General features: G+C 34.6%; 4 protein-coding genes across 4 annotated transcripts in view; 2 read left to right on the forward strand and 2 right to left on the reverse strand.

Annotated features, from left to right (window-relative positions):
* Positions 1–17,845, reverse strand: part of LOC125854462 (NADH dehydrogenase [ubiquinone] 1 beta subcomplex subunit 2) — a 151,517-nt gene that overhangs the window by 8,806 nt on the left and 124,866 nt on the right. The window lies entirely within an intron of this gene.
* LOC125854442 (1,4-alpha-glucan-branching enzyme) lies at positions 1,618–9,451 on the forward strand. The gene is made up of 14 exons (XM_049533988.1): positions 1,618–1,749; positions 2,913–3,032; positions 3,354–3,570; positions 4,066–4,135; positions 4,281–4,550; positions 4,765–5,671; positions 5,868–5,984; positions 6,192–6,254; positions 6,582–6,689; positions 7,061–7,162; positions 7,334–7,401; positions 7,540–7,621; positions 7,864–7,980; positions 8,761–9,451. Exons 1-14 carry the CDS (start codon positions 1,672–1,674, stop codon positions 9,157–9,159), a joined length of 2,718 nt encoding a protein of 905 aa, XP_049389945.1. The 5' UTR covers positions 1,618–1,671; the 3' UTR covers positions 9,160–9,451.
* On the forward strand, positions 9,997–14,262 carry LOC125854459 (dolichol-phosphate mannosyltransferase subunit 1). Its single transcript, XM_049534013.1, has 8 exons — positions 9,997–10,155; positions 11,556–11,655; positions 11,754–11,787; positions 11,876–11,952; positions 12,505–12,530; positions 12,608–12,772; positions 13,232–13,346; positions 13,899–14,262. Exons 1-8 carry the CDS (start codon positions 10,061–10,063, stop codon positions 14,001–14,003), a joined length of 717 nt encoding a protein of 238 aa, XP_049389970.1. The 5' UTR covers positions 9,997–10,060; the 3' UTR covers positions 14,004–14,262.
* LOC125854461 (uncharacterized) lies at positions 14,609–16,734 on the reverse strand. The gene is made up of 2 exons (XM_049534015.1): positions 16,436–16,734; positions 14,609–15,434 (listed from the first exon to the last, which is right to left on the reverse strand). Exons 1-2 carry the CDS (start codon positions 16,551–16,553, stop codon positions 14,908–14,910), a joined length of 645 nt encoding a protein of 214 aa, XP_049389972.1. The 5' UTR covers positions 16,554–16,734; the 3' UTR covers positions 14,609–14,907.

Consider the following 17,845-nt stretch of genomic DNA (forward strand, 5'->3'; position numbering starts at 1 on the left):
AGAACATTGACGTTTGGCAGAGCTTAGGGTATGGTATATCCAACGTTAATTTTAGTAATTTTTGTTACGTACGTATATTAAATGTTGAATTAATCACATGAACGGTGGATATTATATTATGAGTTGGCATCAGCAAAATCATTAGTGTAGTTGACTTGTAGTTGCAGTTTTTTAATAATAAAATGGTAATTAACGGTCGATATTAAAATAATTCTCATTTCAAGTGGGATTAGAACTAGTTATTAAAAAAATGTGTACTTTAAGTGATTTGATGGCATATAATTTAAAGTTTTTCATTTCATGCTAAAATTGTTAATTATTGTAATGTAGACAGCGACTGGAATTATTATAGTGGAAATTTATGCATTTAGTGTAAAATTAAAGTATTTATACAATCAAATCAGTTAAAATTAAAGTATTAAACTTGTCTTTTTTAGAAAATACTTTATACTTCAATATAGGATTCATATAGGATTCTGTTATGCGAATTTAAATTAATCGATATCGAACACGGAATATCAAAATTAAAAATAATACACATGGCCTTCATATGAACCGTGAACCTTTGATAACGTGGAAGTTCAAAGAAGTAAAGTTTAAGAATAAACTGACAAATTAATTTCTTTTATTTGGCCCACTACTAAATTTGCCTTACTTTCTAACATGTCAAGTTGTGCCCTCTTAGTTGAATGATAATTCATTTTTCATCCCATAAGTTCAATTTGATTGTCATACTCGCCCATGATGTTCTGAAAAATGCTTGGCCATTCACAAAGTTTATCTTAGTTCCTATGAACTTTATAAGAAGCTTTAATTTGACATGTTATTTATATTAGATGATATAATCCATGACCCAATAGACAAGTGTATTAATATTGTAACTTTGTAATTGAGTGCGTCCACATCTTATTCAATCATTTAAGGTCATTAAAAAAAATATTTTTTGACATTTTAAAACTTTGAGCAAAATAAATAGTTCATCAATTATTAATACATATCAATGAAAAGAACAAAAACGACTTATTTATAAATCAACAAACCATTTTAGATTGCTCCAACATATTTTCCAAAATTAACAGAAAATGCATAATTTTATACTTGATCTTTATAGCTTATTTTTTTCAGCCTAACCAACGAATATTTGAAACTCACAACTTGATTAAAGGGATTTACAACAAGATATATATAAGTAGTGACAAATCTTGATTTTAAATATTTTAATTTGGAGGTCAAAATTTTACCATAACCATTTGATTTATAACTAAATTTTAAATATATTATTTATACATATCTAGTAAACTTTTAAATATATGTATATACAAAATATAAAATTATTGCATTCATATTAATCAATAAATCCTTAACTATACCTGCCTTTACCACTAGAGAAAGTAAAAAACTCTTTACCAAAAATACATGATTTATGTATACAAAAAGTGGATTTGATAACTATTGGAATTGTATACGAGTAAGTAATAGAAATATAAAAAACTAAAAAAATATGTTTTACTTCAATTTCGAAACTAATGGGGTCTGAGTGAAATATTCAGAAAATGGAGGACTACAAAGGGTCATAATGTTTTTTTTTATAAAAAGCCACTAAAATGAGGAAATCAAGAATCAGAACATATAATAAGGCAAAAGCTGAAGCAAAGTACCATAATTTAATCAATGGAAATTAATTTCAATGTTTTATCAAAACCTATTCGAGGATCTTTTCCATCTTTCTCACCTAAAGTTTCTTCAGGGGTAATTTTTACTAATTTCATGTTAATTTCAATTATTTTTAGCCTTTTCATTTCATTTTCCAATATATCTGGATCATCTCCTTTGTTTTTTATTTTTTTATAATATCAAATATGGAAGAAAAATGACACTTATAGAGCCATATGTAAGTATCATGTGACAAATTTGCAAGGTGGTTGAGTGTATAAAATTCAAAAATTGAGAGATGGAGGGGGGTGGGGGGAGAGACAATATTTAGAAAGAGTGTTCTAGGAGGTTATGGAGGACACGGATGAGGGGTAGAAGGTTAGTTAGGTATTTGAGTGTTGTCTCGCTTATCCTTTCATACTAGTAGTCGTGGAATTATTTGGGTAGTTTCTTGTTTTGTTATTTGATCTTTGTTACTCTATTTTCTGTTTCTTGTACTTCGATTATTGTATTATATATTTTGTCGTAGTTATTGTTCCTCGGTAAGAATGCTCTAACATGCTTCCTTTAGTGTTTTATCATGCCTTCTTCATATTCGCGTTGCTTTGAAATGCTTTTATTTTAGCCGAGGGTCTATTAGAAACAATCTCTCTATCTCGTAAGGTTAGGGGTAAAGTCCTCCCCACGCTCCACTTGTGGGATTATATTGTGTTTGTTGTTGTAAATCAATTATGTATACATAATAAGTGGATCTTTTACAACACAAATACAGGGTCAAGGGCAAAGTTCTGAACACGTAGAGGGTTCATTATATGTCCAGGGATATGATAAAAATTGTTTCTTTATGAAAGTTATATAAGATTTGTTATGGCTTTTGCTGGAAACATAATAAGTTATAATGCTGAGATAGCTACTGAAGTTTGTTTTTTCTAGCCTTTTAAATGTACCATAATAGATTCCGTATCGAACGAGTATGTTTTGATTACCTGGTCATGATGTTTCTATTTTTTACATTTTTTTTGGTGTTGAACTGCAATTGAAAATGTTGTATCCTATGAGGCGGATAATTGAGAATGTGTTCTTTGTATGGACCTTGAGAAGCTCAAACGCTACTCCAATAATTTCTATGAATTCAAATTCAGTTTATGGCTACCAGTCAGTCCAGAAATTAGGATATGCTGCATGTACTTGTTCAATTATACTGTAAGATTTCTTAAGTTCTCAAGATATCCATGTAACCTCGAGAATTTCTTTGACAGGCTTCTAGAAATAAGATATGTTTTCCTTCTCAACATAGTACTGGACTGAAGTTTGGATCTCAGGAACGGTCTTGGGATATTTCTTCCACCCCAAAATCAAGAGTTAGAAAAGATGAAAGGGTATGTTTGATAATTGATATGGTTGCACGGATAGTATATAAATAGTTGGAAAAATTCTGGACTGGTGCTCATGGCATATTTGATCTGTGCACCGTGTGGAGATGTCAAACATGTGTTACTTCGTCCCGCCAATTTATAATACCTTAACTTGGGAAAGAGAGCTCTTTACTCTTGTGGGCATTTGTTATTTGAATTACAATCTTTATGAGCATGGTGTTTTCACATTATCAACTTCTTTCATGTGGTATATAACAGTTTTTAGCTCCGTTAATACCTTTCTTCTTTTTGATATAAACTAACTGTGGTGCATTGCTTGCCTAGATAAAGCACAGTTCAGCTATTTCCGCTGTTTTGACCGATGACAATTCGACAATGGCACCCCTAGAGGAAGATGTCAAGACTGAAAATATTGGCCTCCTAAATTTGGATCCAGCTTTGGAACCTTATCTAGATCACTTCAGATACAGAATGAAGAGATATGTGGATCAGAAAATGCTCATTGAAAAATATGAGGGACCCCTTGAGGAATTTGCTCAAGGTAACAGCCAAAAGTTGTGGCAGTTTGACCTTATTTTGGAAGATGAATTGCTTATACCTACTTTGACTTTGCTAGAGAATTTTGCATACCGGGGAGTAAGTAGTGGCTCCATTTAGGTGGCACCTGGCCATTTTTTTTATCTTTTAAAAAGCTGTTTGATTGGGTCTTCAAAAAAGTAGACAAGTTTTTTGGAGAAGTGACACACCCCGGAGTGTCAGTGGCAAAGCCAAGATTTTCACTAAGGAGATTCAAAATAAAAAAAAGTATACACATAAAGAAGCTGAGGGGATTCAGCATGTACTATACAAGCATCAAATATAGTCTTAAAGCAATTTTGTAGAAATAAAGAAAGTCTTCCTTCTGTTGCTTCACAATTTCCTTCTATTATCATGAGTTACTCTTTCTGTTCGAAATAGCTTCCTAATATTAAATTCATGATACTTTTGTTGAGATTTAGCAGTTTTTTCTTGTGTAAACTGCTCTCTTTTTTCGCAGGTTATTTAAAATTTGGATTCAACAGGGAAGATGGTTGCATAGTCTATCGTGAATGGGCTCCTGCTGCTCAGTAGGTCCTCTTCTACTACAAAATAGTAGTTTCCATCATCATAACAGATTTTCCTATTAAAGCATGGTGTTGCAGCATCATTGGCTTTTTACATGTTCTAATTGCTATTAAGGTTATGCTTCTCATTAACTCATCCACAATGCAGGGAAGCAGAAGTTATTGGCGATTTCAATGGATGGAACGGTTCCAACCACATGATGGAGAAGGACCAGTTTGGTGTTTGGAGTATTAGAATTCCTGATGTTGACAGTAAGCCAGTCATTCCACACAACTCCAGAGTTAAGTTTCGTTTCAAACATGGTAATGGAGTGTGGGTAGATCGTATCCCTGCTTGGATAAAGTATGCCACTGCCGACGCCACAAAGTTTGCAGCACCATATGATGGTGTCTACTGGGACCCACCACCTTCAGAAAGGTTTTGTTATTCATACCTTGAAGCTGAATTTTGAACACCATCATCACAGGCATTTCAATTCATGTTCTTACTAGTCTTGTATGTAAGACATTTTGAAATGCAAAAGCTAAAATAATGTGTCTTTACTAATTTGGACTTGGTCCATACTCTTTCCCTTAACAAAATGAGTCAATCTATAAGTGCTTGAGAACTTACTACTTCAGCAATTAAACAGGTACCACTTCAAATACCCTCGCCCTCCCAAACCCCGAGCCCCACGAATCTACGAAGCACATGTCGGCATGAGCAGCTCTGAGCCACGTGTAAATTCGTATCGTGAGTTTGCAGATGATGTTTTACCTCGGATTAAGGCAAATAACTATAATACTGTCCAGTTGATGGCCATAATGGAACATTCTTACTATGGATCATTTGGATATCATGTTACAAACTTTTTTGCTGTGAGCAGTAGATATGGAAACCCAGAGGACCTAAAGTATCTGATAGATAAAGCACATAGCTTGGGTTTACAGGTTCTGGTGGATGTAGTTCACAGTCATGCAAGCAATAATGTCACTGATGGCCTCAATGGCTTTGATATTGGCCAAGGTTCTCAAGAATCCTACTTTCATGCTGGAGAGCGAGGGTACCATAAGTTGTGGGATAGCAGGCTGTTCAACTATGCCAATTGGGAGGTTCTTCGTTTCCTTCTTTCCAACTTGAGGTGGTGGCTAGAAGAGTATAACTTTGACGGATTTCGATTTGATGGAATAACTTCTATGCTGTATGTTCATCATGGAATCAATATGGGATTTACAGGAACCTATAATGAGTATTTCAGCGAGGCTACAGATGTTGATGCTGTGGTCTATTTAATGTTGGCCAATAATCTGATTCACAAGATTTTCCCAGACGCAACTGTTATTGCCGAAGATGTTTCTGGTATGCCGGGCCTTGGCCGGCCTGTTTCTGAGGGAGGAATTGGTTTTGATTACCGCCTGGCAATGGCAATCCCAGATAAGTGGATAGATTATCTAAAGAATAAGAATGATGAAGATTGGTCCATGAAGGAAGTAACATCGAGTTTGACAAATAGGAGATATACAGAGAAGTGTATAGCATATGCGGAGAGCCATGATCAGGTATTTTAAATTTATTTCTACAACTAAATAATTCTCAGAACAATTGTTAGATAGAATCCAAATATATACATCCTGAAAGTATAAAAGTACTTATTTCGCCATGGGCTTCAGAATATTGGTAGCCGTTGAATATCATGATAAGTTATTTATCCGGTGACATTTTTATGTTCACTCTTATTATGTCTGCTGGATACAGTCTATTGTCGGTGACAAGACCATTGCATTTCTCCTAATGGACAAAGAGATGTATCCTGGCATGTCTTGCTTGACAGATGCTTCTCCTGTTGTTGATCGAGGAATTGCGCTTCACAAGGTTTGTCTGTTTCTATTGCATGTTAAGGTTCATATAGGTTAGCCACGGAAAATCTCACTCTTTGTGAGGTAACCAGTGTTCTGATGGATTATTCAATTTTCTGTTTATCATTTGTTTATTCTTTTCATGCATTGTGTTTCTTTTTCAATATCCCTCTTATTTGGAGGTAATTTTTCTCATCTATTCACTTTTAGCTTCTAACCACAGATGATCCATTTTTTCACAATGGCCTTGGGAGGAGAGGGATACCTCAATTTCATGGGTAACGAGGTATGTCTTACATCTTTAGATATTTTGTGATAATTACAATTAGTTTGGCTTACTTGAACAAGATTCATTCCTCAAAATGACCTGAACTGTTGAGCATCAAAGGGGTTGAAACATAGAGGAAAACAACATGATGAATGTTTCCATTGTCTAGGGAATTCTATTATGTTGCTGAAAACAAATGTCATCTTAGAAAAAACATTGTTTCTTTTTTGTAGTATAGAAGATTACTGTATAGAGTTAAAGTTACCAAGTTTCAAAAAAAAAAAATGATTACTGCAAGTGTGTCTGTTTTGGAGTAATTGTGAAATGTTTGATGAACTTGTACAGTTTGGCCATCCTGAGTGGATTGACTTCCCTAGAGAGGGCAATAATTGGAGTTATGACAAATGTAGACGCCAGTGGAACCTCGCGGATAGTGAACACTTGAGATACAAGGTTCAGTTTTTTGAATCGCAGCTTGTTAAATATCTAGTAATTTTTAGATTGCTTACTTGGAAGTCTACTTGGTTCTGGGGATGATAGCTCATTTCATCTTGTTCTACTTATTTTCCAACGAATTTCTGATTTTTGTTTCGAGATCCAAGTATTAGATTCATTTACACTTACTACCACCTCGTTTCTACCACTAAGGCCTTGATGAGCAGCTTAAGTTGATTCTTTGAAGCTATAATTTCAGGCTACCAATCCACAGCCTGCTATATTTGTTGGATACTTTCCTTTTCTTTACATGAAGTGATACTAATTGAAATGGTCTAATTTGATATCTATATTTCTCCGTCTTTCCTCCCCCTCATGATGAAATGCAGTTTATGAATGCATTTGATAGAGCTATGAATTTGCTCGATGAAAAGTTCTCATTCCTCGCATCAGGAAAACAGATAGTAAGCAGCATGGATGATGATAGTAAGGTAAAATCATCTAAAGTTGAAATGTTGGGTTTATGAATGCTTTAATTCTATCCAAGGACAAGTAGAAACCTTTTTTACCTTCCATTTCTTGATGATGGATTTCATATTATTTAATCCAATAGCTGGTCAAATTTGGTAATAGCTGTACTGATTAGTTACTTCACTTTGCAGGTTGTTGTGTTTGAACGTGGTGACCTGGTATTTGTATTCAACTTCCACCCAAATAACACATACGAAGGGTATATATGTTTTACTTATCATGAAATTATTGCTCTGCTTGTTTTTAATGTACTGAACAAGTTTATGGAGAAGTAACTGAAACAAATCATTTTCTGTCTAATTTAACTCTTTTTCTGATCCTCACATGATGAAAACAGGTATAAAGTTGGATGTGACTTGCCAGGGAAGTACAGAGTTGCACTGGACAGTGATGCTTGGGAATTTGGTGGCCATGGAAGAGTAAGGATTTGCTTGAATAACTTTTGATAATAAGATAACAGATGTAGGGTACAGTTCTCTCACCAAAAAGAACTGTAATTGTCTCAGCCATCTTTAGTTGTATAAGATATCCGACTGTCTGAGTTCGGAAGTGTTTGAGCCTCCTGCCCTCCCCCTGCGTTATTTAGCTAATTCAAAAAGGAGAAAACTGTTTATTGATGATCTTTGTCTTCATGCTGACATACAATCTGTTCTCATGACAGACTGGTCATGATGTTGACCATTTCACATCACCAGAAGGAATACCTGGAGTTCCAGAAACAAATTTCAATGGTCGTCCAAATTCCTTCAAAGTGCTGTCTCCTGCGCGAACATGTGTGGTACAGTTCTTGCCGCGACCTCCCTTTTTATTGTGGTTTTGTTCATAGTTATTTGAATACATAGAAGTTAACTATTGATTACCGCCACAATCACCAGTTAAGTCCTCTGAATACTAATTTGAAAGGTAGGAATAACCGTAATAAGGTCTGCCTTTGGCATCTACTGTACAAAACAAAAGGATGCCAAAAAAATCTTCTCTATTCTCTTTTTCCCTAAACCAGTGCATGTAGCTTGCACTTGCATAAACTTAGGTAAATGATCAAAAATGAAGTTGATGGGAACTTAAAACCGCCCTGAAGTAAAGCTTGGAATAGTCATATAATGTCCACCTTTGGTGTCTGCGCTAACATCAACAACAACATACCTCGTGTAGTCCCACAAAGTGGGTTCAGGGGAGGGGAGGGTAGAGTGTATTATTCCTATCTCAGAGGTAGAGAGGATTTTTTCAATAGACCCTTGGCTCAAGAAAAAAAAAGTCCAAAAAGAAGTAACAGAAGTGAAAGCAACAGGTGTAGCTAAGCGACCCAACTTGTTTGGGACTGAAGTAGTTGTTGTTGAAACAGTGCATGTAGATGAACGCATATCAGAAATGGACAACACAATTATTTGTGCAAGTCAAAAAATGTACTACTATTCTTTGTGCAGCTTTATGTTTAGAAAAGTTAAATAACAAATGAATTTTGCTAGTAGAAAAATAGCTGGGAGAGAAATTTTTTATATTGAACTAAGCTAACTATATTCATCTTTCTTTTTGCTTCTTCTTCGCCTTGTTTGTGAAGGCTTATTACAGAGTTGACGAATGCATGTCAGAAACTGAAGTTTACCAGACAGACATTTCTAGTGAGCTACTACCAACAGCCAATATCGAGGAGAGTGACGAGAAACTTAAAGATTCATTATCTACAAATATCAGTAACGTTGACGAACGCATGTCAGAAACTGAAGTTTACCAGACAGACATTTCTAGTGAGCTACTACCAACAGCCAGTATCGAGGAGAGTGATGAGAAACTTAAAGATTCATTATCTACAAATATGAGTAACATTGGTCAGACTGTTGTAGTTTCTGTTGAGGAGAGTGACGAGAAACTTAAAGATTCACCATCTGTAAGCATCATTAGTGATGTTGTTCCAGCTGAATGGGGTGATTCGGATGCAAACGTCTGGGGTGAGGACTAGTCAGATGATTGATCGATCCTTCTACGTTGGTGATCTTGGTCCGTGCATGATGTCTTCAGGGTGGTAGCATTGACTGATTGCATCATAGTTGTTGTTTTTTTTTTTTAAGTATTTCCTCTATGCATATTATTAGCATCCAATAAATTTACTGGTTGTTGTACATAGAAAAAGTGCATTTGCATGTATGTGTTTCTCTGAAATTTTCCCCAGTTTTTGGTGCTTTTCCTTTGGAGCCAAGTCTCTATATGTAATAAGAAAACTAAGAACAATCACATATATAAAATGTTAGTAGATTACCATACCTCATTCTGTTCTTTTTTGGTTCATTCTTTCCAAAGTCATTTTATCAAGATATTTCATTAAGGCTTTCAAATTAAGTCATGTTTCAATTGAGAACGCTTCAACGTTTGATTAATTGTTTTCATTAGATAAGTACAAAGTTTGAAATTGTGTTTGCGTGGTTAAGTTAACCACATAAAATATGTCATCTTCTTTAATTATACGCATTCGCCTAAATAGACGTTTTCTACTTGAGGGTGATGCATTCAATTAAATGAGATCACATATTTTATGTGGTTGATTTAACTAATAGATAAAATTAAAACAAGCTCAAACTTTACCTCGAGATTTGAACAGAAAGTGTCTAAGTGAAACACTTTATTATGGAGTTGAGGTACTCAACTGAAACATGACTAATTTCGAGTATTTTAATGAAATATTTTGACAAGTTTTAAGAGGTTGTGTTGTTTTTTCCCAAATTAAAAAAAAAAAAATCTAAGAAAATACCAAATCCGGGGCCCGATTACAACTCTCGGGTCAGTCTTGTTAATGGTGGATTAATCTTGTAAAAGGGGTATATTAGTATTGAACTGAAGAAAACTTCAATTTTGAGAAAAAAAAAATGGGGGAGAAGAACAAGTACAGTATAATTATACCTACCTACAATGAACGCCTCAATATTGCTCTCATCATCTACCTCGTCTTCAAGCATCTCACGTAAACACTCTCTCTCTCCCGTTTTTTTTTTTCTTTTGTGATCGCTGATATTGAAATTTCTGTCTTTTTGGAAAATATTTGCATCTGGAAAAATGGGTTTTATGATTTATTAGAAAAGAATTGTTATTTGGTTTTTATATTCGATCTTCTGTAAGCAACTTAAATTTGGCATGAATTGGAGCTGTAGAGGAAATTGATTGTAATTTTGTTGAAGTTGTTGCTATTAAGATGGTTTGTGTAATATCCAAGCATTGATGAATTCGATTAAGCTATGATCTCTGTGAAAACGGTTATCTTTATCATCAAAATCTAGGAAAAGGGTAGTCTTCAATTTTGAACTGTATAGGAGAGGAAAAATTAGAAAAAGAGTATAGAATGAAAGGGAGAAGTAAATAGAGAGAGTTAAGAAAAGAGGCAAGAGAGTATAGAGAAGAAACGAAACAGAGATCAGAGAGGAAGATCGGGTGATAGAGAGAATAGATGGAAGGTAGAAGACACGATCAGTATAGGTATAGAAGGGAGAGAGGAATTAGCAATTTCCACATTTTCAAAAACTTTCTTTCTCTACCCCTAGCTTCTATCTCTTTGTGTGTGTGTGAGAGAGTGAGTGAGATGTTCAGTTACAGCTCATGTGCCACCCATGTTCTCACAACTATTTGTGGATTCATGACAGTTTGATTTAAATTTGAGTTAGATGGGCAGGAGCATTTGTAAAGATCGTATCTTTTTGGTTAGTTTTTGTGGAATTTAATATAGATTGTTGGGAGTTTTCGTGAGGATTGTAACTTTTTGAGGGCATTCATTGATTGGTAGGCTGGAAAATAATGTGGCTTACACCTAAATTCCAAGTGAGAGTTGTTGGCAGATATCATTTATCAGGAGTTAATTTGGAAAGGGCTATGTCAAAACATTTAACAGTTCTCGGAATCAATTTACACCATTTAAATTATTTTCGAAGATGATCTTTCTTTTTATAAGGAATTTGGGTGATCTATGCATTATTTGTCGTATGGATGGGGAGTTAGTTTCTGTCCTTTACATGCTTACCATTTTTTTCATATTTATTTGCTCATTGCTAATAATATCGATACTCAACCACGAGACAGTAGGCTTTGGCGAAGAAGACATTGTTATAGAGATTGATTTATATAGGTGTCAGATCCTGTTTTATTCAACCGCATTGTTGTTTAAATGACGCCAAAAAAAAATGCACACCATGTTCACGGCATCATTTAGTGTTTTTGATGGAGATGATCCCATTTTGAGGACTAAAATTCATTTTTCCCTTGTATTTGAATTAAATCTCAGCCTATTTTTTCGTATGCAATATTTAGAGGTGATAAAATCATGTAAATGCATAAGCAGACTCTTATTGCAAATTTTGTTTTTTCTGGACTCAGGGATGTTGATTTCGAAATAATAGTAGTGGATGATGGAAGTCCAGATGGCACACAGGATATTGTCAAACAATTGCAGAAAGTATATGGAGAAGATCGTATTGTTAGTAGCTTCTTACTTCACCCAGTTGTTGCACATTATGCTTCCCTGATCATACCTATTTATCATCTCACTTTGCTCATTTCTCTTGTTTGCTACAGTTATTGAGACCTCGACCTCGGAAACTTGGTCTAGGTACTTCCATTTTAATATGATAACCATGATTTCTTTTTCATACGAAGATGTTAGCCATGAATAGTCTCTGACATTCCTCTTATCTCAGGCACTGCATATATTCATGGTTTGAAGCATGCCTCAGGCAATTTTGTTGTTATTATGGATGCGGATCTTTCTCACCATGTAAGTATGATTGAAGATAAGAGCCTCGTTTGGTTTCCTTTTATATTTTGTCTTTTTGTTGCGAAATGTCCTTTATCTATTCGTTGGAACATCAAGTGTTTTTGTTGGGAAAGGAACAGAAGGGGGGATATGTGGTGTGCAGTGGGTTTCTTTTATGCTTGATGTTATGGAAAGAAATGATTCAAATAGCTCTGGTAATTCATGGATCATCCACTGTTCTGAGTGTGTATATCGAATAATTTAAATTTATTTTTTGGATTAATCGTTATTTTTCTGGCCGTCATTGTTTCATTATTGCATATCCTGTCTGTACCTGCACTGATGTAGTTTCCCCGCATCCAGCACCCCTCAACAGTAAGAAAAAGGGACATTTGTTCCTTGGACAACTGAAACTTGATAGTGTAGGACCAAAAATCAGTGACTTCCTGAATTTAATTATGTGAGCCTGTATATTATTAGTCCGTCCCATAAAATATTAGTCTCTATACCAAGCTTATTCTTCTGTTTGAATTTTAAATTTTATGGTTGATTCTTTTATACTCTTTTTTACAGCCAAAATACCTGCCAAGATTTATCAAGTGAGTATTTTTTTTCTTAAATTCCAGTTTTCTTGTAATGGTGAGCACTAGAACTATAATTCAAATTTTATGTCTAGGAAACAAATGGAGACAGGTGCCAATATAGTTACTGGAACTCGATATGTTTCTAGTGGTGGTGTCCACGGATGGAACCTTATGCGCAAATTGACAAGTAGGGGAGCCAATGTCCTTGCACAGACACTACTTTGGCCAGGTGTATCAGACTTAACTGGATCCTTCCGGTATGCTTTAATTTGGAAGTAGAGGAAAATCAGTGATTCGATGAATTGTTATGAGCATATTTAGGAAATGTACTTTGCATAAACAATAAGGGGTTGCTTAGATTAGGATTACTTCTTAATGTCTGGGACTTCGGCATGGAGATTATAAATCTAATAGAATGATGGATTGGGAGATAATAATTATAATTGGTCAAGACATCCTATTATTCTACAGACTTAAAACTAAAAGGAGGGAAGTCCACATAGAAAAGGAAAAAAGACACTGTACTTCTATATGGGAAATTGATTTGGTCTCAGGAATCATTGTTATGTGTGATTTTTTTTTTCTTAAGAAAGTGAATGATCATCATGCATTTTACTCTTATGCTAGAGCTTCCATTTCCCTCTTATACACTGTAATGCTCACAACTAATGTAATTTGTATAATCATTGTCTGAAACTGAATTGCTTGTTTTGAAGGCTGTACCAGAAGTCTGCACTAGAAGACATCATAAGCTCTTGTGTCAGTAAAGGATATGTTTTTCAGATGGAGATGATTGTTAGGGCTTCAAGAAAAGGTTACCGGATTGAAGAGGTAGCTACAGACATGGATTTACTGTTGAATACTAATTAATCCACTGCATTGACATTTATTTGGACCAGAAAATCTTATCTCTTGTTGCATCATGCTATTAACTGCATAATTTATGATGTCCAAAGTGCTATTCTAATATTAATAATGATGCAACCTAATGGCAGTTCTTAAGCATTTAGTTAGTTGTATGCTCTCAAACTGAGAGCTTTGTTGGTTGCTATCCCCCAATTGTCTCTTATCCTAACATTGTATTATGCGGCTGTGAGCCGTTTGATATTTATAACCTTCATTTCAAGAAAAATAATGATTCAAACTGCAGGAATATGTTCTGATTCTTTTGCTGCTACGAGAGCTCTCTTCATTATTATTATTGTTGTTTTTCCTTAGTCAATCACACCCCCAATCCCCACCCCGTGTTTTTTTTTTCTTTTTCATCTCAGTTCTTCACAATAGTCACCTGCAACCACTTCATTATTTGGTTTTATTTGTATGTTGTACTTTTTTTCTTTCCAAAGGTTGGCCTGAATTCAAGTTGAATTTTACTATTTGTAGGTTCCAATTACTTTCGTTGATAGAGTATTTGGAAGTTCCAAGCTGGGAGGATCTGAAATAGTGGAGTATCTAAAGGGCCTTCTGTATCTTCTGGTTACAACTTGATATGGATAACAAGCTGCATGACCAGAGAATCCGAAGACTTGAGTTGTTTAGCAACCTGTGACATTCTGAAGACTTGAACTAGGACCATATAACAAATTCTTTTTTCTATTTGCTTCAGCTTATGTAACCAAAATTTTGATGAATGAGCTATTATGTATTGGAAATAGTGTTACTGGAGTAATTTTCAATGCTACTTTGGTTTATTTTGTGGATGATGCTTTCCATTATTGGCTAATACACTTGTGCAAGTTATCTGTTATCACATTGATTTCAACACCTGTGAATTTAACTTGCATTTTCCAGCTTATATGAATGTCTACTTTTGGCTGAATTAGTGAGGGAAATCTGGAAGTCCTGAAGTTGAACATATTTATATAGTTCCAGCTGAATATATTGATTAATTTTGTTAAGATTAGTGGGGCTTCTCATTTTTCTTTGTTCTTCTTTCTTTCTTTTTGTCTAAACTTGCTGGTGTTTACACAATTTGGTTGTTACATAGGCTTCTTCCTTTTGTAGAGCTATATCACAACACCAAATAATTTGGATCAATAGGACTAGTTACATATGGAGATAAATTTTGATTTAAAATAAACAGGACACAACTCTCAATGCAAGTAGTTCAATTGACTTTTTTTGGTTCTGCAATGTAAAGATTGCATCAATACATGCACAATAAACTTAAAGATAAGCAATACAAAAAAAGAAAATTCATATCACAATCAGCCATGAAAGTGAACTGAAGCTATCAGCTACATAGCCTCTTCATTGTACTTCAAACATCAAACACCCTAATCTGAAAATTTTGCGACAGAACTAACTACATTTGCCATCCAAATCATCCAGAAACTACTAGTACTTACTTTTTTGTTCAACAAACGTCTATAAGAGGGGAAATCATTCCAACTCAAATTTTCCCAACTCTTCTGGCTGAAGTTCTCCGCTCTGATAACCCCACAGATTTGTCCACGCTGATTGCCAAAGGAGGCTTCTTGTTCTCCTTACTAGCTGTGCTTCTCAAGAAATACCTCGAAGTTTCTCTCCTCTCTGCTATTGGTGTAGAAGCAACAACTGATTTCCTCGCGCTTTGGAACATCTTAGGCTCTCCTTTTTTCTTGGAAGATTCAACTCTAACTCCCAAATCATACACTGGTTTCTTCTGATCCACAGTGTCACCACCCTTCTTCCTCTTCAATCTCTCATTCCTTCTAGCAGAGTACTCTTCATAAAACTTGCCCCTTTCGAATAAAGAACTTTTCTTTGCATTCAATGAATCAGAGTTATCAGCAGCATTCACATCCTCGTTACCAAATTTGTTCTGCACCATTTTGGACAAAGCCCTTAATTCACAAGAAATAGTATGGTACTCTGGACGAAGTTCCCATTCTTCAACACTGCTGCTAACCCTCTTAGGCAACTGAGTTTTCAAAGAACCTACATACAGTCTAAAATTTAGCCCAAGAAAAGAGAGACCATCAAAATTGAGAAGGAAAAGGGGGTCTCAAATTTTGCAAACAGTTAAACTACTATACGAAGCATGGATATTTGTCCCTGTTTAAATTCAAAATTAAGCTAATTCTTTCAAAACTATCCACTTGTTCCCTGTTTATATTCAAAAACCCGAATAGAAAAACACCACAATAACAACAACTATGCCTAAATCAGCTATATAACAAATCTCAAACACCCATTTTGTTTTCATAACAAAGGAACCACAGCCGCTACCCTTTTGGTAGTGCGCAAACAACAAAGGAAATATAAACCGCAGTAGGCAACACAAGTCCCGTGTGACAAGCTCGACCTAGAAACGCATGCAGGTGGTATGGAACCCAGGACCCCAATGGAAATCCCAGGCTCAAACCAACTCGGCCACTCATTTCTCTTCATCCCAATACATACAAAACACAAAAGGGGTCTCAAATTTGGCTTCCAACTCTAAGTACAGTACTTATACAAAGCTCAATAGTTAACACCCATTTCTCTTCATTCCAATACACACAAAAACTCAAAAAAAAAAAAAAAAAGGGCTCAATTTTTTTGTCTTCCAGCTCTAATTACAGTACTAATCATACAAAACTCAACAGTCAACACCCATTTCTCTTCATTCCAATACACAAAAAAACTCAAAAAAAAAAAAAAAAGAGGTCTCAATTTTTTTGTCTTCCAACTCCAAATACAGTACCAATTATACAAAACTCAACAGTCAACCCCCATTTCTCTTCATTCCAATCCACACAAACCTCAAAAAAGTAAAATGGGTTTCAACTTTTGGTCTACCAACTCTAAATACAGTACTAATCATACAATACTCAACAGTCAACATCCATTTCTCTTCATTCCAACACACACAAAACTCAAACAAAGCAAAAGGGGTCTCAAATTTTTTTTGTCTTTCCAGCTCTAAACACAGTATTACTACTAATTATACAAAATACCTGGTGGGGTTTGAATTGGGTTTGGAGTAGATTGAAGAACACGACGATTTCGAATTCCAACAGGAGATCTAGTAGCAAGTGGGGGTTTACGGCTAGATCTCATCATCATCTTGGACATGAAAACCAAATCAGAACTCAGGATTCAAGAAGCGGCGGAAAATTATGAAAGAGGAGAAAAAAATAGTGTTTTTTTGGCTTAGTGCTTTGAGCGTTCTTCTATGTCAATAGTTTATTGTTGTTAATTTTTGTCCTTTTTTTGATGAGTTTGAATTTGGCCCTAAAGTAGGAAGAAGCGCTCCAACGGTCAAATTCAAGGATCGGACGGTTATAAATCGTCTGATATTTAAAGAAAAAGATTGATGGAATATATACATTTTAGACACCTCAACTTGTATTTATGATCTCGATTGAACACTTTAACTCACAAAATAATAATCTAAAATTATTTTCAAATTTTATATGGCACGTTAGCGTATGGGTGTTCACGACATAGTGAGATGAGTCTGAGTGTTTAGTTGTCGATTGCGACCAAGTTATGTGTAATGTTTTTTTATAAATAAGATTCTCTATAATATGATAAAATTTTAACCCCAAAATGCCTTAATAATTCAAGAAACAAGTTATACTTTTAGGGGCATTTGCTAGCTGATTAGAATTATGTAGGTTATTACTAATGTAGGAATTAGCTTTGAGGAAATTTATGTATTATTTATTCATATATAAAAGTTACACATATATTAGTTATTTCAGCTTCTGCATAAAATATTACATAAATTCTCTCATAACTTTTACATATATTACTTATGCGGATTTTTAAATTGTCAACCAAACGTCTTATTAATTTTCTTTATGAATAATTTATTCTTTATATACCTACCCGACATCGTATAAGTTATACAGAAATCAATTTTTCCATATAGGAATAACTTCTTTGTCATCCGGCTACCAAACGAGGGCGTGCATTCTATGTCATCGTCACTTTTTGTTTTAGTTAGGGGTGTGCGTTCGATGTCATCGACACCTTTTATTGATTTGTGCATGTACACAAATCAAATTTAGATTCGTTTTTTAATATAAGAAAAAACTGTTGATATCATAGAAGAAATATAAGAAAATATAGAAACAGAATGTCAACAATCAACTAACTATAAAAAATCCAGCATTTGAATTTTGCTGCACTTTTATCAGACAGTGTTAATAAGTAGCAATTAAAGAATTTTTCGTTAATGATTTTTAATTGAAGAATAACTAAGTAGATTACTCATACTAATAGCACGTTCAATTACAAGTGTCAACTATAACACACTAATTAAACTATTCAATGTCAAATGCAATACAGGAGAAAACGTCTAACTCTATTTTATAGCTACTTGGTATCCAAATTAACTTGGTATAATTTAATTAATCCAT

Source organism: Solanum stenotomum, chromosome 2 (assembly GCF_019186545.1).
Source record: "Solanum stenotomum isolate F172 chromosome 2, ASM1918654v1, whole genome shotgun sequence".
Classification (NCBI taxonomy): Eukaryota; Viridiplantae; Streptophyta; class Magnoliopsida; order Solanales; family Solanaceae; genus Solanum; species Solanum stenotomum.

What these genes read in the sequence shown, in the direction of transcription:
- LOC125854442 (XM_049533988.1), top strand. Translation starts at nt 1,672, where the DNA reads ATGGAAATTAATTTCAATGTTTTATCAAAACCTATTCGAGGATCTTTT. An exon ending in CACCTAAAGTTTCTTCAGGG is followed by an intron (nt 1,750 to 2,912) that starts GTAATTTTTACT and finishes TTTCTTTGACAG; the next exon opens with GCTTCTAGAAATAAGATATG. An exon ending in TCAATTTCATGGGTAACGAG is followed by an intron (nt 6,255 to 6,581) that starts GTATGTCTTACA and finishes GAACTTGTACAG; the next exon opens with TTTGGCCATCCTGAGTGGAT.
- LOC125854459 (XM_049534013.1), top strand. Translation starts at nt 10,061, where the DNA reads ATGGGGGAGAAGAACAAGTACAGTATAATTATACCTACCTACAATGAA. An exon ending in ACCTCGGAAACTTGGTCTAG is followed by an intron (nt 11,788 to 11,875) that starts GTACTTCCATTT and finishes CTCTTATCTCAG; the next exon opens with GCACTGCATATATTCATGGT. An exon ending in AAGGTTACCGGATTGAAGAG is followed by an intron (nt 13,347 to 13,898) that starts GTAGCTACAGAC and finishes TACTATTTGTAG; the next exon opens with GTTCCAATTACTTTCGTTGA.
- LOC125854461 (XM_049534015.1), bottom strand. Translation starts at nt 16,553, where the DNA reads ATGTCCAAGATGATGATGAGATCTAGCCGTAAACCCCCACTTGCTACT. An exon ending in CCCAATTCAAACCCCACCAG is followed by an intron (nt 15,435 to 16,435) that starts GTATTTTGTATA and finishes GACTGTATGTAG; the next exon opens with GTTCTTTGAAAACTCAGTTG.